Raw genomic sequence first — 26,069 nt, 5'->3', positions numbered from 1 at the left:
ACGTGAAACAATCAGAGGTGATATAATTTTAGCAATAACTACATCACAATTGGTTTTACTCTAGCAGTTATATATCATTGCAATAGCTAACACATATACAGTGATTTCTATGAGCCAGGAACTTTAAATGTATTAACTTACTTGATTCTCACCAAAAAAAATCTAAAAGATGGGTACAAGTGTCATCTTCATTTTATTGATTTTACCTTTCAAAATGTTGTCACTATTTATCTGCTTACATTGTCTGGTATATATTGGTCTGCCTAAATAAAGAAAAATACATATTAGTAATTCACGTATACAAGAGGCCATAACCACTAATAGTAAGAGCCCAGACCCATCTTTCTTTTCTTATCCATCATTTTTTAAATTATTCAAAATAAGAGAGAGCAAATGTAAAGATTCTAGTAATTTAATAAGTATACAATAGTTGTTATAACTATGAGCATTACTCTTAGTGTTTGTGCCATGAGGTCTGATGAAATATTTGATGCCTGGTCCTTCTCATACAACCTCCCAAACAGAGTCACTGTCAAGACAGGTCCAGATAATGGCTTCAAGCTAAACAAGCGTCCGTCACTTGACACCTAATTAAAACACAAAGAAGTTCACTGGATATAACTTGAAGTTACATAACCTACAACACACTTTTAAAAGTCAGTACAACTGGATGAAGAAACAATACAAATAATGGCCAGATTTTGTTCTACCAGAAATATTTGAAATGGTACAAAGTACAAGAAAAATCAGAGCTATCACACTGGCAATGGTTCATTTATTATTGAAATGTTTGTAATCAACATCTTATAATTTATTTAGCTGAGGAAGCATCCCATAAGTTAATAAACATAAAATAATGGATTGGGGAGTATATAAGAGAGAAATCCAATCCGGTCCACTCAGACAAGAGAACGACTCCTCCAAATGATCACAAAGGATTGACTAAGGGGAGTTTGAGCTGAGCCTCTATCATCCCTGTCAATCACTCACTACAGTATCCCACCCTGCCCACTGTCCCTAACTCCCCACAGTAGCTGTTGCCATAAGGAAAGGGGAGGGAGAGCGGAACCTGGGATAATCAGTAGAAGAATATGACTGGGCAGAGTTCTGGTTCAGTAAGAAATTATTTCTGGCCTCTAAAAAAAACGTTTTTGCTTTCCTGCCAACACCAGCCACTCAGATTCTCTCTCCTCAGCTTTTTCTTCTTTCCTTTTCTCCTGTGGTCACCCATACCATGATAGGAATTCCTTTTCACTTCCCTAGGCTATCGCTGCCCAGTGATGTGAAGGGGCTTCTTTCTCTGGTGGGACTGGTCCTGAAACTCTTCTTGAGTCTTCTTCCTACTCGACAGACCTTAAACAGACCAGCCTCATCCTTATAGTCCCTACGATAGCATATTTCTTTTTTTCTCAAGGATATACTAATTATTATTCTATACTAAGGCTTTCCAGACAAGACATGCAGCCTGCTCAGCGTCCTTCAGGACCCCTAAGGATAATTTTACCCTTTTCAAATGGAGACTTTGATTTTTACGTATTTGTAAGCACTTGGGTAGGTTTTGTACTCAAACAGTGCTTCCTGTTCCATAAAGGAGCTGGCAACATTGAGCAAAGATTCTTACCTGAAATTCTCCAGGTGCAAGCTGAATTTCACTCAGCAGCACCTCAGGAAACACATACTGGGTTCCAAAAGTGCCACTGAGGGAGAACATGTCAAACCTGGTGGAAGCGGTTTCAACGGAGTCACCACAGGTGTGTAAGCCCATTGTTTTACACTTCAACAGGGTACAAATCTAGGAAAGTGAATGCAAACCAGTAAGTCCTAGGAAAGGACTTAAGTATGGAAACACTCTCCTGACCTCGGACAAAATGTCTATCCTCCTTTGTTTGGTAAAATAATGTTATTTCCTCAATTGATTAATACTGTTAATTGCTGACTGTCTATAGCAACTAGCAATAAAAATGAAGGGCTTCAGATTCCAGTATTTTCTGTAATTCACTATCAAACAGATCAAGCCACATAGAGAAATAATCAATCCTTTGGTCTATAGCTGAGAACAATTATATCCTCATTATTCTCAAATTAGCAATGCTTTTATTAATCAAGTTTTCAAATTTTTAAAAAGGTTTAATTTAGACACTAATTTAATCTCTATTTTATTGCCTATTTTACACTATGAAAAAAATTTTAAAGTTGTAGTGAATCTTAGAGTTGATACAAAGACAACCCCTGTGATCTGGAAAAGTCACATATTTTATATCTGAGCAAGTAATAAAACAATTCTCACTATATTACATTGTTACACTATTCTGCATAGTCATACTATCCTGAACTACAATACATAACTTTCTGAATGTAAAAATATAAGGATATGAATCATCTCACCAGGCAGAGGGAAAATCTCCCCCCCAAAAAAAGATCCACATTCATTTAACTCCATCTGTATTGCATCTTCCAAGCCACCTTCTTGCCAGATTGAAACAAAAAGCCCCTAACTGGTCTCCCCGCTTCTGCTTTTGAAGTTGGATAACAAGTGCTTAGGGCAAGTGTGTTCAGATGAGATACACATAACTTTCAAATAAAAGGTAGAATACGCGTAAATATGGGTTTCTTTTTGTTCCCTTGAAATCCTACTAGAAGTGACATTGACCTTGTTTTAAGGCTAAAAACACACAAGAACAGGAGACCAGGAGGATAGACCATGGTGCAATTTTAGAAGCTGAGATGATACAAAAGTGGTGACTGCGCTAGCAGAACCAAGAAAGCCAAGTCCTAAACTGGCAGCGGGGAAAGCCAAGAACCAACCCTATCTCTGCTGCAGAATACTCCAAAGGTTCCACCCCTGGGAGGGCGAGGTACCTCAGGAGCTGGTAAAGTGGTGGTGACTAAAGAAAACTGGTGGGAAGTTGTTAGGATGCCTACGATACCGAGTCTCCCACCTGGTCCAGTGAAAGAGGAAGTATTTATTTCTAGAGAGGGTGAAGCAGATGATGTTTAGATGGAGGTTTTAAAAGACGTAGTTGACAGGGATTCCATGAAAGAATCATACTCAAAATTTGAAACCATTTCCTTCCACCACCACCTCTCCCTGAAAGGTCATTTCTCTCATTTGGCTCTCAAATGCTGTCATTTATCCTTCAGGAATAGGCTTGCCAGATAAAATATGAGACAGGAGTCCCAGTTTAAATTGAAGTTCAGATAAATTAAATAATACTATTTTTTTTCTTTTACTAAAAACTAGTATTTTTAATTTATCTGAACTACAGTTCTAGTTTGTAGTATAAGTATGTGCCAAACATCACATGGGACAAAAACGTATCTATCCCATGTGATATTTGGGACATACTTACATTTTTTTACGTGAACTTCAAATCTATCTGAATTTCAAATTTACCTGGGTATCCTTCTTTTTAGTTGCTAAAGTAGGCAACCTTATTCAGAAAGAGTATTAGAAGAAATTTTAAGCCTGAAAAACTTGACCAAAGAGGAAATCTCTCAAGATACTTATCCCAGGGATTCCCCTAACAAAAGGCCCAGCTAGATCACTCCACTGTGAAGCTTAAAATTGGCAAGTATTACCCACATGCTCAGAACTTTCGATCCGTTTTTGGTCATCCAAAAAGGTCACCATATATGAGAGAAACTGCTAAATTTAGAATGTGAAATCCCAAAACTTGTCTGGCACCCATGGTTTAGCCAAAGGACCAGTGCCCAGCAATAACAGAGGGTGTTGTTTATTTGACAGAGCTGACCTTCCCAAGCACTAAGAATGGACTGGGCTCTGCTCTCCTCAGTGAAACTAGATGAGTGATGCAGATGGCAGGACAAGACTGAGAGGGGAAGGGAGGAAAAAGAAAGAGGAAGAACCAAGAGATTGCTTCTTGTTTTGTAACCAAGTTTTTAAACTTAAAAATATGTCACACACAAAAATATTATATTGTAAGTTTTGAATTTAAAAATTAACATGGTAATGTAATACCATATATATGCCACATACATAACACAATTAGTGTCAATATGCCACATAACATATGATAATATTTATATGGCAATAAATACTCTTCTACAACATAATTTGTTTAACTAATTTTCAGTTGTTGGACATTTTCTACCTGTGTTCCTGGTACCATTTTTCCTCTTTTTTCCAACACCTGAAGCACTGATTAGGAGAATTAATTCCTCCTGTATTTTCATCCTTTTCTTTTTATGTTGCTCTTTCCCTTAGGCCTATAAAGACAATCAAGTATCTCTCATCTACTGGAAAAACAAAAATCAAAAACAGTTTTGTGACCATTGGTCTGTCTAGTTCCTGTTTCATTTCTCTTTATCCTGAAGAGTTTTGAAAAATACTCACTCATTCTTGCAATATCCTTACTTCCCTTCAACTTTTCAACCTACTGCAATCTGTCTTTCACTCTGTCATTATTAGCCCAGGAAGTTCTACCAAAATTGCACTCAATCATGTCAAAAATTGTAAAACATATTGCATAAATACACTTCACGTTTTTCTCCTTCCGAGAATTTCTACTTCTTTGCCATCCATGAGAGTTCTCTGTTTAAGTTTTCTTTCATTTCTCAATCATATTTGTAGGTTCCTATTCTTCTGTCCATTTCTTGCCCAAACATTGGAGCTCTAAAGGTTCCACCTTTATCCCACTGTTTTTTGCCATCTATGTAGTCAGCTTTGTAACGCCATTCACTCTTGTGGGTTTAACCACCACCTTTATCTTGCTGATTCTCAAAACAATATTTCTAAATCTAATTATCTCCCTTAAGTGTCAGACCCCTATATTTAACAGCCTTTTGGATGGCTCCAGTTGAATGTCCCATATGTACTTCGAAAGCAGAAATGAGCACCTCCCCACTGTCGCCCAATCTGCTTCTCCTCTGGCAACCTGACCTGTCAGAGCATCATATTCACCCAGCCACCCTTGCCAGAAACCTGGCATATTCTAGACCTTTCATTCTGCCTACCTGTTCCATATCAAATTAGCTACTTAAATCAATTTCCTAAACATTTCTTGAGCCCATACCCTAATTTTATTCCTACTAACATAATTTTTGGTCCAGGTCCTAATAGAACTAGTTTAATAATCTAACTTGTCTTTTTGCCCTTAATTCCATATCCACACTGCAGACAAAATCATCTACTTAAAAGGAGATGTTATCGCAGCATTCCCTTGCTGAACACCTTCCAACAAAAGAGCATCACTGGCAGAATAAAGTCCAATTCTTAGGAATGACAGGTAAGATCCTGCAAGATATGATCATGCCCGTAGGCTCTCGTTCCACCAATCTTCACTTACGTTATGTCTTAGCAGCACTAACCTGCTTGTTCTTTCCGGCATACCCTGTTCTGTCACATATCGAAACCTCTGATCATGCTCTCTGCTCCACCTAGAATTCCCTCCCTCTCTTTTTCACTTGGATAATAGCATACGCTCATACATTATGTCTCCAGAAACTTCCTTGGATCCCCAAAATAGGCTAAGTACAGCTCCTTAGTATTCTTACAGCAAAATCTGCATTCTGTGTTCTATCACATGGCAACCTAAAATTATCTGTTCATGTGTGTCATGCAGGGTCTCAGCTCTCGCTCCCCACACAAGAACGCAGGATATGGTGAGGCCAAAAAGGAACACCAACAGAGCCATAGATAGGGGAGTCATACCACTATATTCTCGCTGGTGGCTGGGTTGGAGATACAGGAAGCAGGAGTCACATGATCCGCAATCTGCCGTCCGCCTCTCTGCCAACCAGCCAACCTGCCGGTGTAGCCATGGCAGTTATATTACTGGCTAATGGCTAACCAGTTATATAGCTGATGGCCAACTAGTTACAGCTGATGGCCATCTAATAACCGAGCCAGCCCCTTTCCACGTGAGGCTGATAGCCTGGAAACTGCTACCCTGGCTCTGTCCTCACAATATGTCTTTCTCCCCTTCTAGATTTCTCATGAGGAAGGTCTATACTTATTCATCTTCATGTCACTAGCAAAGAATATATATCTGGTATGTAGTAGGCACTTGATAAATGTTTGTCAAAATGAACAAGCATTGGTAGAGGGCTTATCTGTCATACAGCAAACAAACATTACACAATAGGTTCAGTTCCAGCACTCAAAGGGCTTTCAGCCTCCAAAACGTGTGTGCATACTTTGACATGACATGTCTTTGATAAAGTTAAGCATAGGATGTCTGGGAGCACATGAAAGAGATACCTAACCCAGTTAGGGAGGGAGGAGGGATGCTATAGGAAGTATCAGGGCAGCGTTCTTGGTGAAAAGAACACCTGAAAAGCACTAAGCATGATGAGTGGTGGGGAGGCATCATAGATAAAGGAAAGAACCTGTGCAAATACCCAGCAGTTCTGCAGAAGCTGGCATATTGGAAATGGGGAAATGTTTCAATATGACAGGAACCCGGGGCACATGTGGGTAGAAGTAAGAGAAGACAATAGAGACTAGAAAACGGCACATAACAAGACTTTGAGTGTTTTACGTTAAGGAATTTGATTTGCCAAGTAGAAGACAGTGTGAAATTTTAAGCAAGAGAGTGAAATAATAAGAAATAGCTATTAGTGGTTTTTGTAATTATAGGGTCCCTATCCTCCAGGGAAGGGAGTAGATGGAGCTGAAACTGTCAGCGGGAAACTCTGTTAAGATACTGCGATAATCTGGGTGAAATAGGATTTGGGGCCAGCTCAAGGGAGAGAAGAGCAAAATGAGAAGAGTAAGGAAACTGCTTTTTAAGGAGTTCAATCTCTTAAGATTATCATAGCTCCTCCCTTACGTTGCGGAATGTGAGGTAGCTGAATCTCTGTACTGTACATCTCTCATGTGTCCATATCCACACTTACATGTCTCCAGGACATACTCAGTGTCAAGCTCTTTATAAAACAAGATAGACATCAAGGAACATGTAGGGAAAATGGCTAAATTTGTTAAGGCAGGAAATATCAGAAGTTAATTTATCCATTAAAATTATCTGTAATGTGATTATTATATCATTTTAAACCCTGGTACTGAAAATAAATGTTCTGCCTTTTTCCAACCAATTTAAAATTGCACTGACATCTAGGATTGAAAGCTTTAGCAAATAAAAATTCAGCGTCCCCAACTAAAGTTGAATTTCAGATTAACAACATATATGCATATATATATCAAAGTGAGACATACTTATAATAAAAAATGATTCATCATTTATCTGAAATTTAAATTTAATTGGGTGTCCTGTAATTTTATCTGGTAACTCTCCTGCCCCCAGAATAATCATTACCTGTAAATGGTATGTCCCTTCAACAGTATGTAGTCCATCAAACGCCCCTAGGGCATAAACTTCATCCGATCTCTTCTCAGACATCTTGTAGCTTAGATGACAACAGAGGTCATTCTGACAAACTGTGTAATTTCCTGTGACTTCTCTGAGCTCCAAGAAGGTGAATTCATCAAAAAAGACAACGCTCTTAAATTCCTGATTTCCAGTCGAGAGTGCTTCTATACCACTGGCGTAAGAAGTCCAATTCACCAGGACTGGGTGGGACGGGTGGGAATCCAGTTGTGAGAGGAGGAGCTTTCCCTCTTTTGTCTTCATATCGTAATGAAATGCTCTTGGAGAATCAGGTGCATAGATGCCACTTCCTGGAAGTTGTAAGTTGGAAATGGCATTGGAAATAGAAAAGTTAAAAGGGATCTCATAGTTGTTATTTTAAACTCATGTTAACATTTTACTCCCTCTAAGGTATACATAGATATATATAATTCATTAATTTCAGAACTATGCCAAGGACAACAAGTGAGAATAAATCCAATATAGTATGACACCAAGAAGCCAAGAAGAGAGTTTCACATAAGAAGTGGTGCATTTTGAAAAAAAGAAAAAGGGTGTTCATCCAATTTAAATAAAATTAAATAAGTCTAGAAAAAATGTAGATGAAGATTGACTTAACAGCATGTCACCAGCTAGATACACAAAAATTAAGAGTTGAAAATCTCTGTATTAAGGAGTATTTTTTTTTTCTTTTTGGATTACATCACACCCATAAATCTTAACGGTTATATATTACCTGTCATTTTCTTTTGGGGGTAATGTATATTGGATGCAAGGAAATTAACTCCCATGCCCATAGCCCAAGCTGAGTGGAATTCAATAGCTGACAAGTGTGGCAAAACATTCATCCAAGCTGTGGGAAACAGTATGGTGTCCACATGGAAATCCTTCACCAGGGTCACAGCAGGATCATGGAAGAGTATATCAAAGCACGTGAACATGCCAAACCTTCCAAAGGGGGTATCGAAAGTCACAACCTCAGACTCTGTGGGTTTATTGAATTGATCTTCACCCATGAAAAGGTTTTGCTGCAATAAACAGAAGATAAAGCAGGGAGAAATCTCTTTTAAGAAGTTGATCTGAACATCACTGTGTCTGAAAAAGTGCAAGCTTACATCCATTTGACAGTGCCAATTTCATCTATGACCACTGTCTTCACAGGGAAAGAGCATTACAGAATCAGAGATTACCGCAGCTGATAGGAGCCTTTGGTTCAGTCTCCCATTTGATAGATATGTACAAGGAAACCCTTATCTGTTAAGACCTTGAATCTTACAAGACATGGGAGTGAAACAGATAACTTTTATTTGCCAAGAACATTTAACTATTTTCGGTGGACAAAGAACACTCTTTGGTCCTTTCTCTTCAAAACCAAGTCTATCTGGTAAGGAGTTTTCCATTCTAGCCTTGACCCATTGCCAGGGCATGTCTCAAAAGGACGAAGTTCAAAAGATGACATTACATGTCAATGCAGGTGGGGCCTACTGATTCTCACACACTTGGAACACACTCTTGTGTTCCTAGATGCACAGGAAACCTCTTGAGCCTCTTTATAGGAGCTTCCCACATCTAATCATTACTTTCTATGCTTTGTCTCCACTCTGCTTCTAAAGTATGCTTATTATTATCAACAATAAGGATTATTTCCCCTTCTTGTTCACTTTATTTTGTTAAATAGTCAGTAATAGAAATTTTTTTTTAATGTTTTTTATTGGGGAATGTTGGAGATCAGTGTGTTTTCCAGGGCCCATCAGCTCCAAGTCAAGTCATTGTCCTTCAATCTAGTTGTGGAGGGCGCAGCTCACTGGCCGATGTGGGAATCAAACAGGCAACCCTGTTGTTGAGACCTCACACTCTCACCAACTAAGCCATCTGGCTGCCCCCAAGTAATTGAATTATTTTCAAAGTAAGTCTACCTTATGGTAGCGTGCCACCAGTTTTCCCTGAGAATCAAACACCACATCAGTATTATACTGGTAACGACCGTCAGAGGGACACTGGGGATCACTGGAATTGCATGGCTTCTTGTCCCCAATATTTGCCACAATGTAGATAGAGTTTTCCTTGGCCAGGCAGCTGAGTCTTTCTTGCAGTGGAGTATGGCCAAATCTGGTATGCGTTATCGGAAGAGGAAAGAAAAAAAATCAAGGTTAGCTTTTAACAAAATTCAGAATGGTAGTGGCCTAAACCTATTAAGTTATACAAAAAGTTCAGACAATTAAGTTCACAAACTTTCCACCATGTAAATTCTAAATAACGTACAGAGAAGGAGAAAAGTAAAACAAGAAAAGACTTCACAGGAAGTACATGCTTGTAGGAATGTGGTTGTAGGAAACTATACTAGGGTGAGGTTCCAGGCCATGTATTTTTTTCTTCATAACATTTATCAACATCTATTATGTAATCATACATTCATATGTTAACCTTATAATGTGTATCACATCTTACAGATATTATGGGGCAAAGACAGATATCTCCTGTTCCCTGAACCTATGCCTGTCAGAAAAGAGACAATTCAAAAAACATTTTGAATGAAAGAAGGGCAACTTGATAGTCGGAAGATTCTGGGAAGATGGCAGAATAGGAAGCACCAGGAATCCATCCCTCCACACAGATAACAATTGCTCGCACAATCTTTGTTATAGAAGTTTTGGAACTCTGGAGTCTATTTAAAGGTCTGAAACTTCCAGGGGAAGCCTTGGAAGGTAAATTACAGTTAGTTTCAGTCCATTTCAGCTCTTAGTTCAGCAGTGGCTACCCATGTCCCGTCCCCACTCCAACCCTGTGGCAGGCAGACATGCCGGTGTTCCTGGAGCACCTTGCAGGCAGCTTGTGGGAGCACCGTGAGCAATAAGGACTTCCTCCTCCAAATATAGGGGATCTGTGTTCTGATCCTTGATACCTGCTTCTGATCACGGAGGTACAGGCTCAGGGGCAGGCAGCCTTGTTGCACCTCCACCCCCAACTCACATTGTTGCAATTCTATCCCCCTCTAGCTGAAGTGATTTCTAGGAGGTTTATAGGGTCAGAGCCTTCCTTTTTTACTCTTTTCCCCTTTTGGGAACCAGACATTTAAGGACTTGAACATAAAAAACCAATCACGTATATAGAAGAATTTAGAAAGTCACTACACATGCCCGGGGAAAGGCACAGGCTAAGACAAGGCCTGAGAAGACCTTAAGTTTACACCTGAGGCTTACCCACCGCCCCACCCCACCCCCCATCCCCGCACAGAAACAGCCTACCATAACCAAAAGAAACAAATAAACAAGCAAAAGACAGAAAATCCTGGGGAAGGAGGAAAATTTGATTTCCAGAGTCATCACATGATAAGCTTCAAATGTCTACTTACCAATAAAAATCATAAGGCATACAAATAAAAAGGAAAAAAATAAACCAACAGAAACCATCCTGGAGAGTGATCTGATGCCATACCTGCTGGACATAATTTTTGCAGTTTGAAGTGCAAAAGCAAAACTAATGCAAGTTTCTTTTTCCTTCACAGTTTAATAACTAGAAGATTCATTTTTACTGTAAATCTTAGCAACCTCAGTATAAGATTTTTTTCTTTCCTTATTAAGATGAGAACTTTCACTTTGTCACTTAAAGGATGTACTTTATAGCTTCTCTTTGGCATATCTGAATTGCCATCATTGCTACTCTTGTGCTTTGGGGACATTATAAAGTAAAATAAGTATCCCTCGGACACAAACACTGCGGTATTTCGACAGTTGATCTGATAACCAAGATGGCTGCTAAGTGATGAATGTGCAGGGAGCATGTAAAGCATGGATATGCTGGACAAAGAGATGATTCGCGTCCTAGGCAGGACAGAATGGGATGGTGATAGATTTCATCACGCTACTCAGAATGGCACACAATTTAAAACTTATGAATTGTTTCTTTTTGGAATTTCCCATGTAATATTATTGGACCACAGTTAACAGCAGGTAACTGAAACCATGGAAAGCAAAACTACAAATAAGGAAAGGCTACCGTGTATACCACATTTTTTTCCACCCATTTATTCAATGATAGACAATTTATTTCTGCGTCTTAGCTATTATAGATAATGCTGCAATGAACATGAGAGTGCAGATATCTTTTCATTTCACTTCCTTTTGAAATATACCCAGAAGTGAAATTGCTGGATCATATGGTAGTTCTATTTTTAATGTTTTGAAAAACCTCCATACTATTTTCTATAGTGGCTGCACCAATTTACATACCCACCAACAGTGCAGGTGTAAGGTGATATATATTAATGTGGTTTTTAAAAAAAAGATTTTTATTAAAAATATAGCTGACATACAATATTATATTAGTTTCACGGTTAAACTATAGTTATTCAACATTTATATAACTAAAGAAGTGATTACCATGATATAAGTCCAGCAACCATCTGATATTGTACCACGCTATCACAATATTATTGACTATATTCCTGTAGTTATGCCGTACATTACATCCCCATAACTTATTTGTTTTATACTTGGATATTTGGGCCACTTATTCCCCTTTAGCTTTGCCCTCCTTTAATTTTTCAATTACAGTTGAAATTCAATATTGTTTTATATTAATTTCAGGTGTACAGAATAGTGGTTAGACATTTATATAATTTAAGATGTGATCCCTGACTAGTCTAGTACCCACCTGGCACTATACATAGTTATTATCAGATCATTGACAATATTACATATGCTTTACTTTATATCCCCATGACTATTTTGTAACTACCAATTTGTACTTCTTAATCCATTCACCTTTTTCACTCTGTTCCCTAACCCCCTGCCCATCTATCACCCCAACAAATTAGTACCCATCTAACAACATACAGTTTTTACAGTATTATTGACTATATTCCTTATGCTATAGTCTACATCTACGTAACTACCTTTTAACAATCAACTTGTACTTCTTAATCCCTTCCTCCTTTTTACAACCACAATCCTAATCCCCCTCCTATCTGGCAACCATCAAAATGTTCTCTGTATCTATGAGTTTGTTTCTGGTGGTTTTGTTGTTGTTGTTGCTGTTGTTGTTATTTTGTTCTTTAGATTCCATATATAAGCAAAATCATATTGCATTTGTCTCTCTCTGTCTGACATCCACTCAGCACAGTACCTTCCAGGTCCATCCATGCAGCTGCAGATAGCAAGAACCAATTCCCTTCCATGGCTGAGCAATATTCCATTGTAGATATGTACTGCCTACTTTTTATCCATTCTTCCATTGACGCCAGACTGCCTCCACATCTTGGCCGTTGTAAACAGTGCTGCAATGAACATATGGATGCACACATCTCCTCAAAGTAGCATTTTGGGTTTCTTCAGATAAGTACCCAGAAGTGGGATTACTGGGTCCTTCTTTGTCTCTTGTTATAGCCTTTGTTTTAAAGTCTCTTTTGTTTGGTATAATTATTGCTATCCCGATTTTTGTTTTGTTTTGTTTCGTTTCCATTTTCATGAAATAACATTTTCCATCACTTTACTTTCTGTCTGTGTGTGTCCTTTGATCTGAAGTGAGTCTCTTGTAGGCAGCATATGTAAGAGTTTTGTTTTCTTATCCATTCAGCCCTCCTGTGTCTTTTGATTGGAGAATTTAATCCATTTACATTGAAAGTAATTGTTGATAGATATGTAGCTATTGCCATTTTATTATGAATAATTTTGATTCCTTTTTTTTTTTCCATCTTAAAGAAGTCCCTCTAACATTCCTTGTAATGTTGGTTTGGTGATGAGGAACTCCTTTAGCTTTTTCTTGTCTGGGAAGTTCTTCATCTGTACTTCTATTTCAAATAATAGCTTTGCTGAGTAGAGTACCCTTGGTTGTAGGTACTTGCTTTTCATCATCTTGAACATTTTGTATCAATCCCTTCTGGCCTGCAAAGTTGCTGTTCAGAAGTCAGCTGACAATCTTATGGGAGTACCCTTATAAGTTACTAGTTGCCTTTTTATTGCTGCTTTTAGGGTTCTCTCTTTGTCTTTAACCTTTGCCGTTTTAATTATAATGCATCTTTGTGTGGGCCTGTTAAGGTTCATCTTGTTTAGGACTCTCTGTACTTCCTGGGCTTGTATGTCTATTTCTTTCATGAGGTTAGGAAAGTTTTCAGTTATTTCTTCAAATAGGTTCTCAATCCCTTGCTTTCTTTTACTTCTGGTACCCCTATGATGCAAATGTTGCTATACTTGACGTTGTCCCAGTGGTCTCTTAAACTTTCCTCATTTTGGGGGATTCTTTTTTCTGCATGTTGTTCCAATTGGGTATTTTCTGCTCCCTTGTCTTCCAAACTGCTGATTTGATCCTCTGCTTTATGTAGTCTACTGGTGATTCCTTCTAGTGCATTCCTCATTTCAGTGGATTCTTTACTTCTGACTGGTTCTTTTTAATGGTTTCTATGCCCTTTTTTATGCTTTCGGTCTCTCTGTTGAAATTCTCACTAAGTTCCTTGAGCATCATTGAAACCAGTGTTTTCAACTCTGTATTGTAGGTTGCTTGCCATCATTTAATTTAGTTCTTTTTCTGGAATTTTCTCTTGTTTTATCATTTGAGACATCTTTGTTTCCTCATTTTGGCTGCCTTTCTGTGTTTGTTTCTATGTATTAGGTAGATCTACTATGTCTCCCAGTCTTGGCTGCATGGTCTTATGCAGTAGGTGTCCTGTGGGCCCCTGGCACAGTCTCCCTAGTTACCTGCTTCAAGAGATTCAGGAGTGTCCGTTGTGTTGGTTGTGTGTGCCCTCCTGTTATAGTTGAGCCTTGATTGCTATAGGCACATCAGTGGGTGGGATTGGCCCTTAAACTGCCTGGCTTATAGGCTTATAGGCTGCTGTGTGAGGGGCTTACCCCATTGAGTGGGATTCGCCCCAGAGGGCTCTGGTACATGTTGAGATTGCCCTTTGTATCCACTGTTTATGGGGCTAATTGGGCAGTATTCTGCTATGGTCTGAAGCCAACGTCTAAGTATGCTTCTTCTGAGGCCTCTTGGTAGGGGCTCCTGTGCAGGCCCAAGTTACCTGTGACAGGTGGGGGGCACTACTTCATAAGAGCTAGAAAGCAATGAGCAGTTGTTTGCTGCCTATGCTAAAGTTGGAAGCATGTGGGAGAGGCCACGCTGTATACTGATGACAGCTGCCACCAGTTATGGTTCAGGGTGTCGCAAAAAGTCAGGACACCCCGAGACCTGCTGCCACCTGCTGGCTCCCTTAAGGTTCAGCCATTGATAAAGTCTCATGCAGTATGTTAGTTGGATGAGTCAGAGTCTCATGGAGTCACTAAAGTGGGAAGACTTGTAGTCACCAGGTTAATGTAAATTCTGGTTTGGTCCCAGGGCTGAGCCTGGAGCTACTCAGCAAAACTCTTAGAGTACCCAGAGACCAGTTGCCACCTGCCTAGGGCCTGGGGATTCTGATAGTTTTCCAAGAAAGAGTGCAATGTAGTCGAGGCTGGCTGCTCTTGGAGAAAGTGCCTCTGGCATTGGGGGAGTTGGGTGGCACAGGTTCCCAGTGAGTCAGTAGAGTAGAGCAGCAGAGCTTACAGGCCAATCAGATTCATATTTGGCCTGTGGGGGAGGGCTCAACACAGGAAAGATGGCACCCACCTGCCAGCTTCATGGGAGCAGAACCTCACACAGGGAAAATGGCAACTGTCCTCCAGTCCTCACCTGAAGCTACACACCTCAGTCTGCCTCCGACACCCCCTGAGTAACCATCCCTCTGCTAGAGCTAAGGTGAGTGCCTTTGCGCAAGTGAGTCTGTGACCAGGCACTTTAAGAGGATGTCTGAGTTTTCCGCAGCCTTCCTTCCCACCCGGATAGTTGGAATCCCCACTGTTTTTCACAGCCAGATGTTGTGGCGTTCCTCTTCTGGCTACCAGTACTCCGGGCTGGTGTGGGGCTGTGGTCCCTTGCTCCCCTGGAGGTTCCTCCATGGCTGAGATATTGCTCCTTATTCTCAATCACCACACAAAGGTTTGGGGCCAGCCTGTTTCGAGTCTCTGCCCCTCCTACCAGTTTTGACGTATCTGCTTTATATTCTTAGTTATGAAATTTCTGTTCAGCCAGACTTCAGGTGGTTCTCCAGGTTGATTGTTCTATAATTTAGTTGTAGTTTTAATGTGTTCATGGAATGAAGCAGGCACAGTGTTTATCTACTTTGCCATCTTGGATCTCTCAATGTGGTTTTGATTTGTATTTCCCTGATAATTAGTGATGTGGAGCAACTTTTGGTCATTTCTGTGTTTCATTGGAAAAAATGTCTATTTAGATAATTTGCCCATTTTTTAATCAAAAAAAGTTTTTGCTACTGAGTTATAAGAATTTATTTTATATTTTGAATATTAACCTCTTTCAGATATATGGTTGGCAAATACTTTCTCCCATTCTATAGGTTGCCTTTTCATTTTGTTGATTGTTTCTCTTGCTGTGCAGAGCTTTTTAGTTTGATATAGTTCCACTCATTGATTTTTTTCCTTTTTTTGCTTATGCTATTGGTATCATATCCCCAAAATCCTTGCCAATAGCAATAGCAAGGAGTTCTTTTTTTTTTTTTTTTTCATGATTTTTTCCTAGGAGTTTTACAGTGCCAGGTCTTATGTTTAAGTCCATTTTCAGTTCATTTTTGTGACAGATATAAGATAAAGGTCCGACTTCATTCTTTGCAGATGAATATCTGGTTTTCTGAACACTGTATGTTGAAGAGACTATCCTTTCCCCACTGAGTATTTCTGGCTCCCTTGTCAAATATTCTAATCTTCTCTGTATCATTCCAATTTTAGTATGTGCGGCCAAAGTGAGCACAGAGAAGTTATTGTTTAATGGGTATAGAGGTTGAGTTTTGCTAGATACAGAATTCTGGAGCTAGATGATCGTGATGGTTGTATAACAATATGAATGTAACTAGTATCACTGACTATAAATTCAAGAATGATTAAGATGATAAATTTTATGGTATGTGTGTGTTACCACAATAGAAAAAAAAAAAAATTGGGGTAAAAAACCCTTGGAGGTAAGAAAAGGGGAAACTTACTCAGGAAACTAGTCAATGTTTAGGGAAGAAAAGGGCAAGGGGAATTTAAAATATGCATTTGGGTCATAAGAGATAGAACTCTGCACAAAAGGCTAAGAAACCTATTCCAAATTTCATAGCCAAAAGGTTCCATGAAATGATTTGAGGACAGAAGTAACATGATCTGAATTCTCTTTAAGATTAATAGGACAACAGACTATAGAAAGTACTACAATTATGAGAAGCTAAACGTAGGGAAATCATTAGGAAGTTGTTTCAATTGTTCAGATTGGAGACAACAAGGTTAGGACAGTGCCTGCCAGTACGGAAAGATGGAAGTTTTGGAACACTTGTCAATGCCTGATTTCTTTATCATGTTACCAGTAGTTGTTCCAGGAAAGCAATTAAAATGCAATTTTGAAAAGTGAGGCCTGAGAATATATAACATTTGTTTATTCTGTATTGACACAACCCTAAAATAATAAATGGTTAACACTAGGTTATTGAAGAAAAACCTCGCTGAGCATAGGATAACTGTTGAATGAATGAAAATGTGGTGCCATCTGCTGGAAATAGTAATGAAAGCTTTCTTTGAGTATCAAATCCAAACCATTAGATCTACAAATTGGTGCAAAGCCACAGCAATCAGCTATAAAACATATCCTTGTAAAAGACCAAGAAGAATGGAAAAGCACATCTAAAACAATATTATTTTAATGCATTTATATGAATGACCATCTCTTAGTTCCCCCTCATTTGTTTTTCAGTTATATCTGAAATCCACAGATATAAATACAACACATTGAACCACTTGAAACATATTTACTCCAAGTCCTTCCAGAGCACCTAACATGGTAGAATAGGTATATGAAATATAAGCCTGATATGTTGGATTTCTGAAACAGTCCTGATTTCATATTTTCTCCTGTCTCTATTAATCTTAAAAGTGCATTGTATATTCTAATATATTTCCATTTAAACTACATTTCTCAGACTGTTTGTATGTCCAGAAAAGGTTCCAAAATTCCTTGTTAGAAGACATCTTCGAATTTGGAGTTTAAAAACACATTTGTCTTATGTGAGCCTGAAATCATTTAATTCATTACATTTGCCAAGCCCTTGATGTGGGCAGAGAGTTCTGTCCTAGTGTTATTGGGAACAGAAGAAGGAGGTGAAATAGAAAAATTAAAAATTAAAATGTATTTCCTAAGGCTTATTTCAAAGTGTTTAATCTCAAAGTATAACAAAAATCATTAATTGTTGAAGAAGACATTTAGTAACTTATAACAAGCACACATTAAATATTCAACAAATGTTTGCTGGATCTTCCACAAACAACGCACCATGCTAGTGTGGGGACAGAGCCAGGAGTGCAGTCTCCAGGCTCTCGGCCTCATGTGGAAAGGAGCTGGCTCAGGTAGTAAATGACCATCAACTGTATTTGGATGGCCATCAGCTGTGGCTACTTGGCTGTGAGCTGTAACCAGTGAGCCATTGGCCACTAATATAACTGTCGTGGCTACGCTAGCAAAAATGGGGGCTAGCAAGAAGATAGTGGCTGAGCCAGCAAGCGGCGCAGTGAGGGTTGCGAACAGTGTGGCTCCTGCTTCCTGTGTCTCCAACCCAGCCGCCAGTGAGATTATAGTGGTGTGACTTCCCTACCTATGGCTCCGTGGGTGTTCCTTTTTGGCCTCACCATGTCCTGCGTTCTTATGTGGGGAACGGGACTAGAGACCCCAGAAGAGACCCCACCTGTCACCCTGCATGACAAATGGCGCAGCGAGCAGGGTCTCCCGCACAACATTAGGTATATGAGCCTCCAGGAAAAGGACACTCTAGGCAGAGCTGTCCAAGTGTGCAGTGTGGGAGATTCTGAAGGTTAAGACATGGTAGGCACACTTCAAAATCACTTAGTCTACTGGAGAAACCATGTATGCACACAAAACCTTGAACTAACAGTGCAAGTAATATGTAATCTAATATCAAAATGCTTTTTCATACAAGCTAGCTAATTAGCAAGTTTTTTCTTTTCCCTTATTGAACTAACGGTTGATTCTTTAATCTGCAAACCAGATCATAGGCGCAGACATTCACTGTATTAAAGGATGCCCCTATACAAGGACTCCTACACACTCACATAAGAAATAATCAATGAAAAAAAAAAGACTGAGTAAATTCGTCTTTGAGTTAGATTATTGGACATAAATTGTCTCTCAAGAAATCTGTAAGCTTTCTTCTGGGAGGCAATGAAAGCGTCTGAGCCAAATTGTTTCTCTCTTAGCCTCCCAGGAACTCTCAGAACTATGCTAAGTGTCCAATTGTAATTATCAGCCCACTTTCAGCCTTTGTAACAACTACTTTCTCTACTTTATTGAGGTGGCTTATATTTTGTTTTGATATCTAAACTGTCCAATTTTTCAAATATATAAGATTTAGTAAGAAACCTCAAATCCTTCTGGAAGCGTGTGAAATATAAAGGCTAAATAAATAAATAAAAGAAAAAAGAAAAATGATAAGGGCCTGTTTCCATAACACCCTGACTAAGTGGTGATGTAGGCCCCCAAAAGGTTGGTAACTGAGAAAAGAAAAAAATGGACTCAGTGGATATTTCAAACATACTCAGCAAGACATGCTGTCTGATTGTATGTGAAGAACAAGGGATCTTAACTCTCTTTTTCTCACACATTCTACATCTAATCTTTCAGCAAAACCTGTCAGAGTTGCCTTCAGACTTTATTCAGAATCTGGTCATTTCTCGGTACCCAAACTTCTACCATCTTTGTCCAAACACCATCATCTCTCTGCCTCGATCTCTCCAATGACTGCTGGAGTCTATTCTCTACATTCTCTGCCAGAGAGATGATGGTGTTTGGACCAGAGAGCTCCTTATAAGACTTAAGTCAGAACATGTTACTTCTCTGCTCAAAACTCTCCAATGGCCACCTTCTCACTCAAATAACAAAGTCATAAGCATGGCCCACAAATCCTTATGTAATCAGGCCCCTCTCAACTATCTGTCGCCATTGCCTACCTTTCTCCCCCCTCCCTCACATCATTTCAACCACACTAACCTTCTTGCTGTTCCTAATATGCCAGACACAAACTCTGACCACAGATCTTAGTATTTAGAAACCCCTTGTCCTGGAATGCTCTTTCCTCAGATTCCCATCTGACCTACTCACTCACTTCCTTGAAGTCTTTGCTTAGATATCACCATAATGCCCTCTGATTACCTGAAAAATGTAAGCCCCACACTTGCCACCATATCCACCTTTCTTGCTATATTTTTTTCAATAACATTTACCTCTATCTCATATCACAGATAGGTAGATTAGGTAGGTAGATACGTAGGTAGGTAGGTAGGTAGGTAGGTAGGTAGGTAGGTAGATATAGACATAGATAAAATTCTCTTTTTTTCAATTAACTACCTCCCCATACTAGAATAAAAGACTCAGGTGGACACAGTTTTAATCTGTTTTGTTCACCTCTTGTCCAGAATAGTGCCTGGACATAGTAAGTTCTCAAAAAAAAAAAAAAGAAAGAAATTGAATAAATTAATGAAGGCAAGGAATGGAGATGTAATTGGTTGATGGAAAACATAAAGAGAAAATCAGACTCCTTGAAATGGAACATCCTGGTGGGAATTTTCCAGAGGCCCTTGGAAATTTGATCCTAGGGAAAGGCCATTAAGAAACAAGTGATGTCACGTAATGGAAGGAAGAACAGAGTTCTTGCCGTTTAGAATCTGAAGATCTCACATGGGAAATGGCTAAATAAGAAATAGTTATGATACAATAAAATATGAATAAAGTAGATGAGGAAGATAAATAATATTGAACTTTGTCAAAATCAAGGTGTCTCTATAAGCAGTCACAAACAGTAAGTTTGTGTGGTTTTAAGAGCAATTCCAAAAAAAGAATTTCTGCAGTTTTAGCCATGGTGCATATGGAAAGAAGTGAGTTAAATGACATGATTCTCTTAGATGTGTAAGATGATGTTTTTCTTATATTAAAAGTAATAGTGCTACTTTCATCACACTTCATATCTCTTTATACCAGACTTGATTTAAACCACTTACATACACAATTCTGGTACAACACTTCCAAGGTTGACAATTAGCTTAAGCTTTAAAGATTTTATATATGTTAACCTCCTTAGCTCTTTTATGGATGAGAAAGAAACATCTTAAATCCTAAACTGACATGTGACTCTATTTTGCTATTTAGTCATACAGTTTTCAAATTACAGATCCAATGGGGAAACAATTTTCTGTTCATGAGTAAGAAGTCAGAAGAGTAGAGTTTGGATCTAGTCTCCCACTAACCAACTGCCCCATGACCTTAACCAAGTTACACTAGTATCTCTCCAGAGTCAGTCCCTCAATGGAAATTCACACTGAATTTGATGATTTCTATGTTACCTTCTAGTACTGATTTTACAATTCATATTTACTTTTCTATTAAATGTATAGATGCAATGAAAAAAATACAACTATCTTGAAACTTAGAGTTGATAGCAGATCTTACATAATGATCTTCTAAAAAATTTTCCTAAGTAAGCTCAGGTTCATGATTTTTTTTTTTTTTCACAATCTGTTTTTTTGTTTGTTTTGGTTTCTTTTTTTTTACCTGTTGGGATGATTACAAGGGATCCAGTTCACTTGAGGGTCTGGGATATCCTCCAAGTATGGGTAGATAGATTCCCTGTTGAAGTTCCAGCCATAAATACCATCTTCTGGAGTTACAATAATATGTGCACCCTGTTAAAAATGCATCTTATTTAAAATATTTCTCAAATAAGCAAACAATCAAAGAGGTGTATGCTAGAGGACCTGAGGAACTGAGTGGCTGAGGAATAACCATTCTGTATTGTTTGTTTGTTTTTTCTTTCAATCTTATTCCTTTGTTTTTTATGTTTTTAATTGATTTTCTTTGCCCAACAACTATATTTTCTAATCCCAACTCCGTCCCTTCTTTATAACTTTTTCTTTTTTTCCCCCTAAACACTAATAGCTTTGCAGGCTACTCACAGGTTTACTATCCATTGCAGTTCTTAGCTCATCCCAAAATCACCTCCCTCCCTGAACTTTGGCCAGTTGTTGTGCCTGAGTGTGTAGGGATTGATTTATAACTCAAATTCTCTGCTTCACCTTCGCCTCTGCTCCAGCCTTCCCTGCTCCATACCCTGCAAATGGGATTCCTACTTCTCAAAAGGAAGGGGCTCAGACACTGCTTACCTGGAGGGTGTCAGGCCTGAGCTAACCCAGGTAACTTTGTGTGGGAGAGTCACCTTGAAACCTGCTCTGGCCTTTAGGAAAATAGTTGGACTAAGAGTGAAAAAGAACCTCAAAATTCTTGACAACCTTTTACATTTTCATACAAGAAAGTATATTGATAGATATGTCTTGTGTCCATCCTTGACTTCCGTCACACTTCATGTATCCCTCATCGATACCTGATTTACGAATATCTTTATTTAAACCATACTTGTTTGAACCACACACTTAACCTTAACCCTTCCTTTAACTCAAGGGCTTACTATGCATTAACATATATACTTTTATCTGTAATTAGAATGAGGTATGAAGTGTGAAGTATATGATACACACTGCTAAGTAATTTGCAACTTAAGTTTATTTTGGTGTTGTGAACAAACCCCAAAACTGAGAGAACAAAAGTACACCAAGGCCACTAATACTCTAAAAATCGCCCCCAGTCCCTGACTCATTTCTCCTCCACCCTCCATCTGTAGCAGAAAAGGGCAACAGTGTCATTATATTTACGGCAAGTTCCTCAAAGGTTTGCTGCCCTTTAATGACAACCAAGCCGTTCTTTTCTTTATCTCACTATTTGCAAAGTAAAGTAACAGTGTCCTTTTTCTAATAATTTGGAGAAGGAGGTAGAACTCTGGCTGTAAAACAAAAGTCCTTGGCTACCCTGACACATGTCAGGGTGTACCCTGACACATGTGTAACTGACCCTGACAATGAGCCTGTCTCCTTACACCCCACTCTTTCTCTACATAGAAGCCAGTACATTCAAGAGGTGGTACCTGTTTTGCTGCTGATATGATCGCTCCCTCCAAAAGATCCAGATTTTGGTTCATTGATGCCAATGCCTCTTGACGGGACACTGCTATTAAGCTGGCATTTGGCAATATGACTGCATGCTCATAAACAGCCGCTGTGAAGGTGTCCAGGGAGCTGGCTGTTAAGACATGAAACACTGAAATTGCCACATAAGTCAGCAGTTGAGACATAGTCATGCTGAAGTCCAACGATTGCTGAAAAACAGAGCAAGTCCTGATATTTATAGAGAGAAACCAGAATAAGTCACGTGGGTACCAGAACTTAGTACTTTAAAGACAAATCAAAACTTGTAACTTTAAGAAAACATTGTAGTTTTACATCGTAAATATAGATGTAAACAAATTTTATATAACAAATGACCCTCCCTTATTGAACTCCTGAAGGCTGAGAGGATTGTTTAGGCCATTCTCCGTGTAGATGGCTGTTTTCTCCCTGGGTACGTGTCTGAGTACAAATTTCTTCTTTTTATTAATAGAAAACACCAGTCAACAGATTTAGTGCCAAGCGTACTCCAGAATGACCTCATTTTAATTAATTTCATCTGAAACCTACTGTGCTGAGGTCTGGCTGCTTGCCGCTTGCAAAAGTTAAAAATCGAGAGACATGCTTGGTGGAAAGAAAAGCAGGTTTCTTCAGAATGCCAGCATTCAGGGAGGATGGCGGACTCCAGTCCAAAGCCACCTCCTGTTTCTAGAACGGGCAGAAGATTTATAGGTACACAAGAAGAACAAAGGAAAGGGGGAGTCGGTCAGACAGGTTCAAGGACTGACATCCTTCCTGGGGTCTGGCCTGTTTATAAACAATGTTATCTCCAGACTCGAGACTTGAACTCGGCAAGTGTGGCCTGGGGCTTTATGAGTATTCCTGAGTCTGGGCGCCTGAGAATTAAGAAATTGCTCTTTTCAGGTTAGGATGTTGTTAATTAACGAGGTATGAATGGCCTTGAGAAAGGGAACAAAACAGAGTTCTTCAGTTAATCAGTGAGGGGAGAAGCAAAGAGGAAATAGCTGACTATCAGGGCAGATCTCGCTGCAGACTAGCTAGGTTTAATAACACGTGGCTGGTTAGCGGGGATATGCGATACGCGGTGAGTCAAACTGCAAACTAGCTAAATCTGATTACGTTATTGATTTACTGGATTTCACCCTCACAGAACTATCCTATTTCCAAATAAGGTCACATTCTAAGGTACAGATGACCATGACTTAAACATAAATTTTTAGAATTCATACCTTTTAGGACTTCAGCACATAGCAGTATATGTAAATAATTTGAAGAATAAATAGGTTTAAAATTTTGAAATTATTATTATCATCATATGAATATTTAAACACTATACTTTATTCACTTTAGTTTCCTCGAAATGGGGAAGCCAGGACAAAGAGGAATACAAAAGGGTCATTCATTATCTATTGCTATATAAAAATTTTCCTAAAATTTAGTGGATTCGACCAGCAAGCATGTATGGTGTCACAGTGTCTGTGGGTCAGGAATCCCAGGGCAGCTTAGCTGGGTGTCTCTTACAGTCCAGTGTCTCTTTCACAAGGCTGCAATCCAGCTGCTGACTCAGGCCGCAGTTATCTCAAAGCTTGGCTGGGGAGAATTCACTCCTCAGCTCCAGGCTCACTCACATGATTGGTGGCAGGCCTTAAGTCCTCATTGGCTTTTGCCCAAAGATGAGTTCCTTGCTTCAGGCCATGCTGAAAGGTAGGCAGCTCATATCAGGGTATCTGGCTTCCCTCAGAGCCAGAGAGCAGGAGAACCCATCCAAGACAGAAGCTAGTCTCTTAGTAATATAATGTGGGGAGTGATACCTCATCACTTCTGTTGTATTCTATTCATTAAAAGCAAATCAGTAGGTCAAGCCTACCCTGGATGGGAGGGGATTACACAAGGGCATGAATGAGGCAGGGATTATTGGGGACCATTTCAGAGGCTGTAGACCATAGGATTAATAAGAGAGTGTAAACAATGACAGTGACAACTAAAGAGAGAAACAGGGAAGTTGAAGAGAGAAAAATAATGGAAAAAGAGCTTATAATAAGTAGGACAATTTTGTTTCTGTTGCAAATAAGTATAACATGTTTTATATTTACAGAACTAGTGTTTATGATTATCCATTTAATAATTAGATTTTATTCTGGGTGGTGTTTTTATAGTTCAATTTGCAAATGTGTATGTCTGACTTTTTTTATATTTTAGTACTGTAATAAATTTATTATGTGGCTACCAAAGTAACCAAGAGGCTGTGATTACCCAGCCCTCCCGAGTCTACAGTAAACACCAGCTCCCTCTGCTTGTTGACCTCCTTTTGGTTTCCTGTTCCCAGGTGGGTGGCGATACACATACTTCACAATGAGATGTAATTGTTACATAACAATTTATAAAAGGAAGCTCTGAAATAAATAAGAAGCTCCCATTGTGTTTCCAGTCTAACATAGACAAAGCTTGAAAGTCGTCTCTCCCATCTTCACAACAAGGGGAAAGCAGAACAACTGAAAATCAGTAACTTTTGTTAGCTGTATCAGAGAACTGAGGTCACAGGACAAACCATTACCCCAAAATGGGAGAGACAGGCTTACCTGTTGGAGCCAGTACTGGAGTCGATATAAAAATGTCCAAACCTGTGGAGAATTTTTATAAGAGTTTATTTGAGCCAAAACTGATGACAATTGCTGGGAAGCAAGATCACAAATGCCCAGGAAACTGACAGCTTTGCAGAGTCTTTTATGCATTTGAAATTAAGGAGGGGATGTAAGGAAGATTATAAGAAAGTGGGAGAAAAGAAAGCAGGGATTGGATTACAATAGTTAACAAGATTATGTGCTCCCTTGAGTGTGGTTTCACTTGAGGAGTCTGAAAAGAAGCATTTCAAAGGTATGTTACCCTAGATTCACAGAAACAATGAGCACGGCTTGCTTAAGGTAAAGATAAACTTTTTACTAAAGAAGATATATTATCTGTACCATGACTACACACCATGACCTGCCCAGTTAGGGATTTATGATCAGATCACCTTAATATAGGGAAGGAGCATGAGGACTCCTTTCTGAAGCAAGTAGGAGGTTGGATTCCAAGCCTGCTGCCTACGTGCTGCAAGATGCAGAACTCAGGCAGACGTTCATCAATCACACAAAACAAACCATCTGAAGGCTATTGAGCAAAGACATTCCATTATGGCCATTCCCGTAGTTAAAGCTACTACAAAAAAACCATGGGTTGTGTTTTACGAAAATTAAAGGTAAACCTGTCTCTATTCTTTTTGCATGTTACAGAAGTTACAGATCAATTTACCATTGTTCTTCTTTCCTCCTTTTCCCATACCAAGCAATTTTCCATAGAAACAAGAAAACATATAAACCCTAGCCTGATGGGCAGAGGTGTCTCTCTTCCACTAGAGATTAGAGACTGCCACTCTGTCTGTGGAGTGGCCTTTCTTGTCCTACTTGCTCTCTGCTAAGTAAATTTATTTTCATTTTAAACTCCGCATCAGCTCACGTTTCAATTCTTTCCTACCTGAAGCCAAAAAACTTCTCGCCCCAGGGCTCGAGTCCCACTCTCGGTAGTCGTCTGGTTGCCAGCAACCCTGTGATGTTACTTTCCATAGATCTTTTTTTTGTCCACAAGTGGAACTGGTGAGGCACCAGCA

The 26,069-nt window shown here is 39.1% G+C and overlaps 1 protein-coding gene across 1 annotated transcript; it reads right to left on the bottom strand.

The window, feature by feature from the left end:
* Window positions 1-342: 342 nt before the first annotated feature.
* On the bottom strand, window positions 343-26,069 carry LOC109447956 (pantetheinase). Its single transcript, XM_074333598.2, has 9 exons — window positions 25,937-26,069; window positions 25,003-25,044; window positions 22,384-22,633; window positions 20,961-21,091; window positions 9,245-9,437; window positions 8,065-8,356; window positions 7,278-7,639; window positions 1,622-1,792; window positions 343-587 (listed from the first exon to the last, which is right to left on the bottom strand). Exons 1-9 carry the CDS (start codon window positions 26,023-26,025, stop codon window positions 405-407), a joined length of 1,713 nt encoding a protein of 570 aa, XP_074189699.2. The 5' UTR covers window positions 26,026-26,069; the 3' UTR covers window positions 343-404.

The sequence above is a fragment of the Rhinolophus sinicus genome, chromosome 2, assembly GCF_057876585.1.
Source record: "Rhinolophus sinicus isolate RSI-liver-muscle chromosome 2, RSI-T2T, whole genome shotgun sequence".
Taxonomy (NCBI): Eukaryota; Metazoa; Chordata; class Mammalia; order Chiroptera; family Rhinolophidae; genus Rhinolophus; species Rhinolophus sinicus.
The sequence above is the reverse complement of the archived record's forward strand: the minus strand, read 5'-3'. Positions and strand labels throughout refer to the sequence as shown.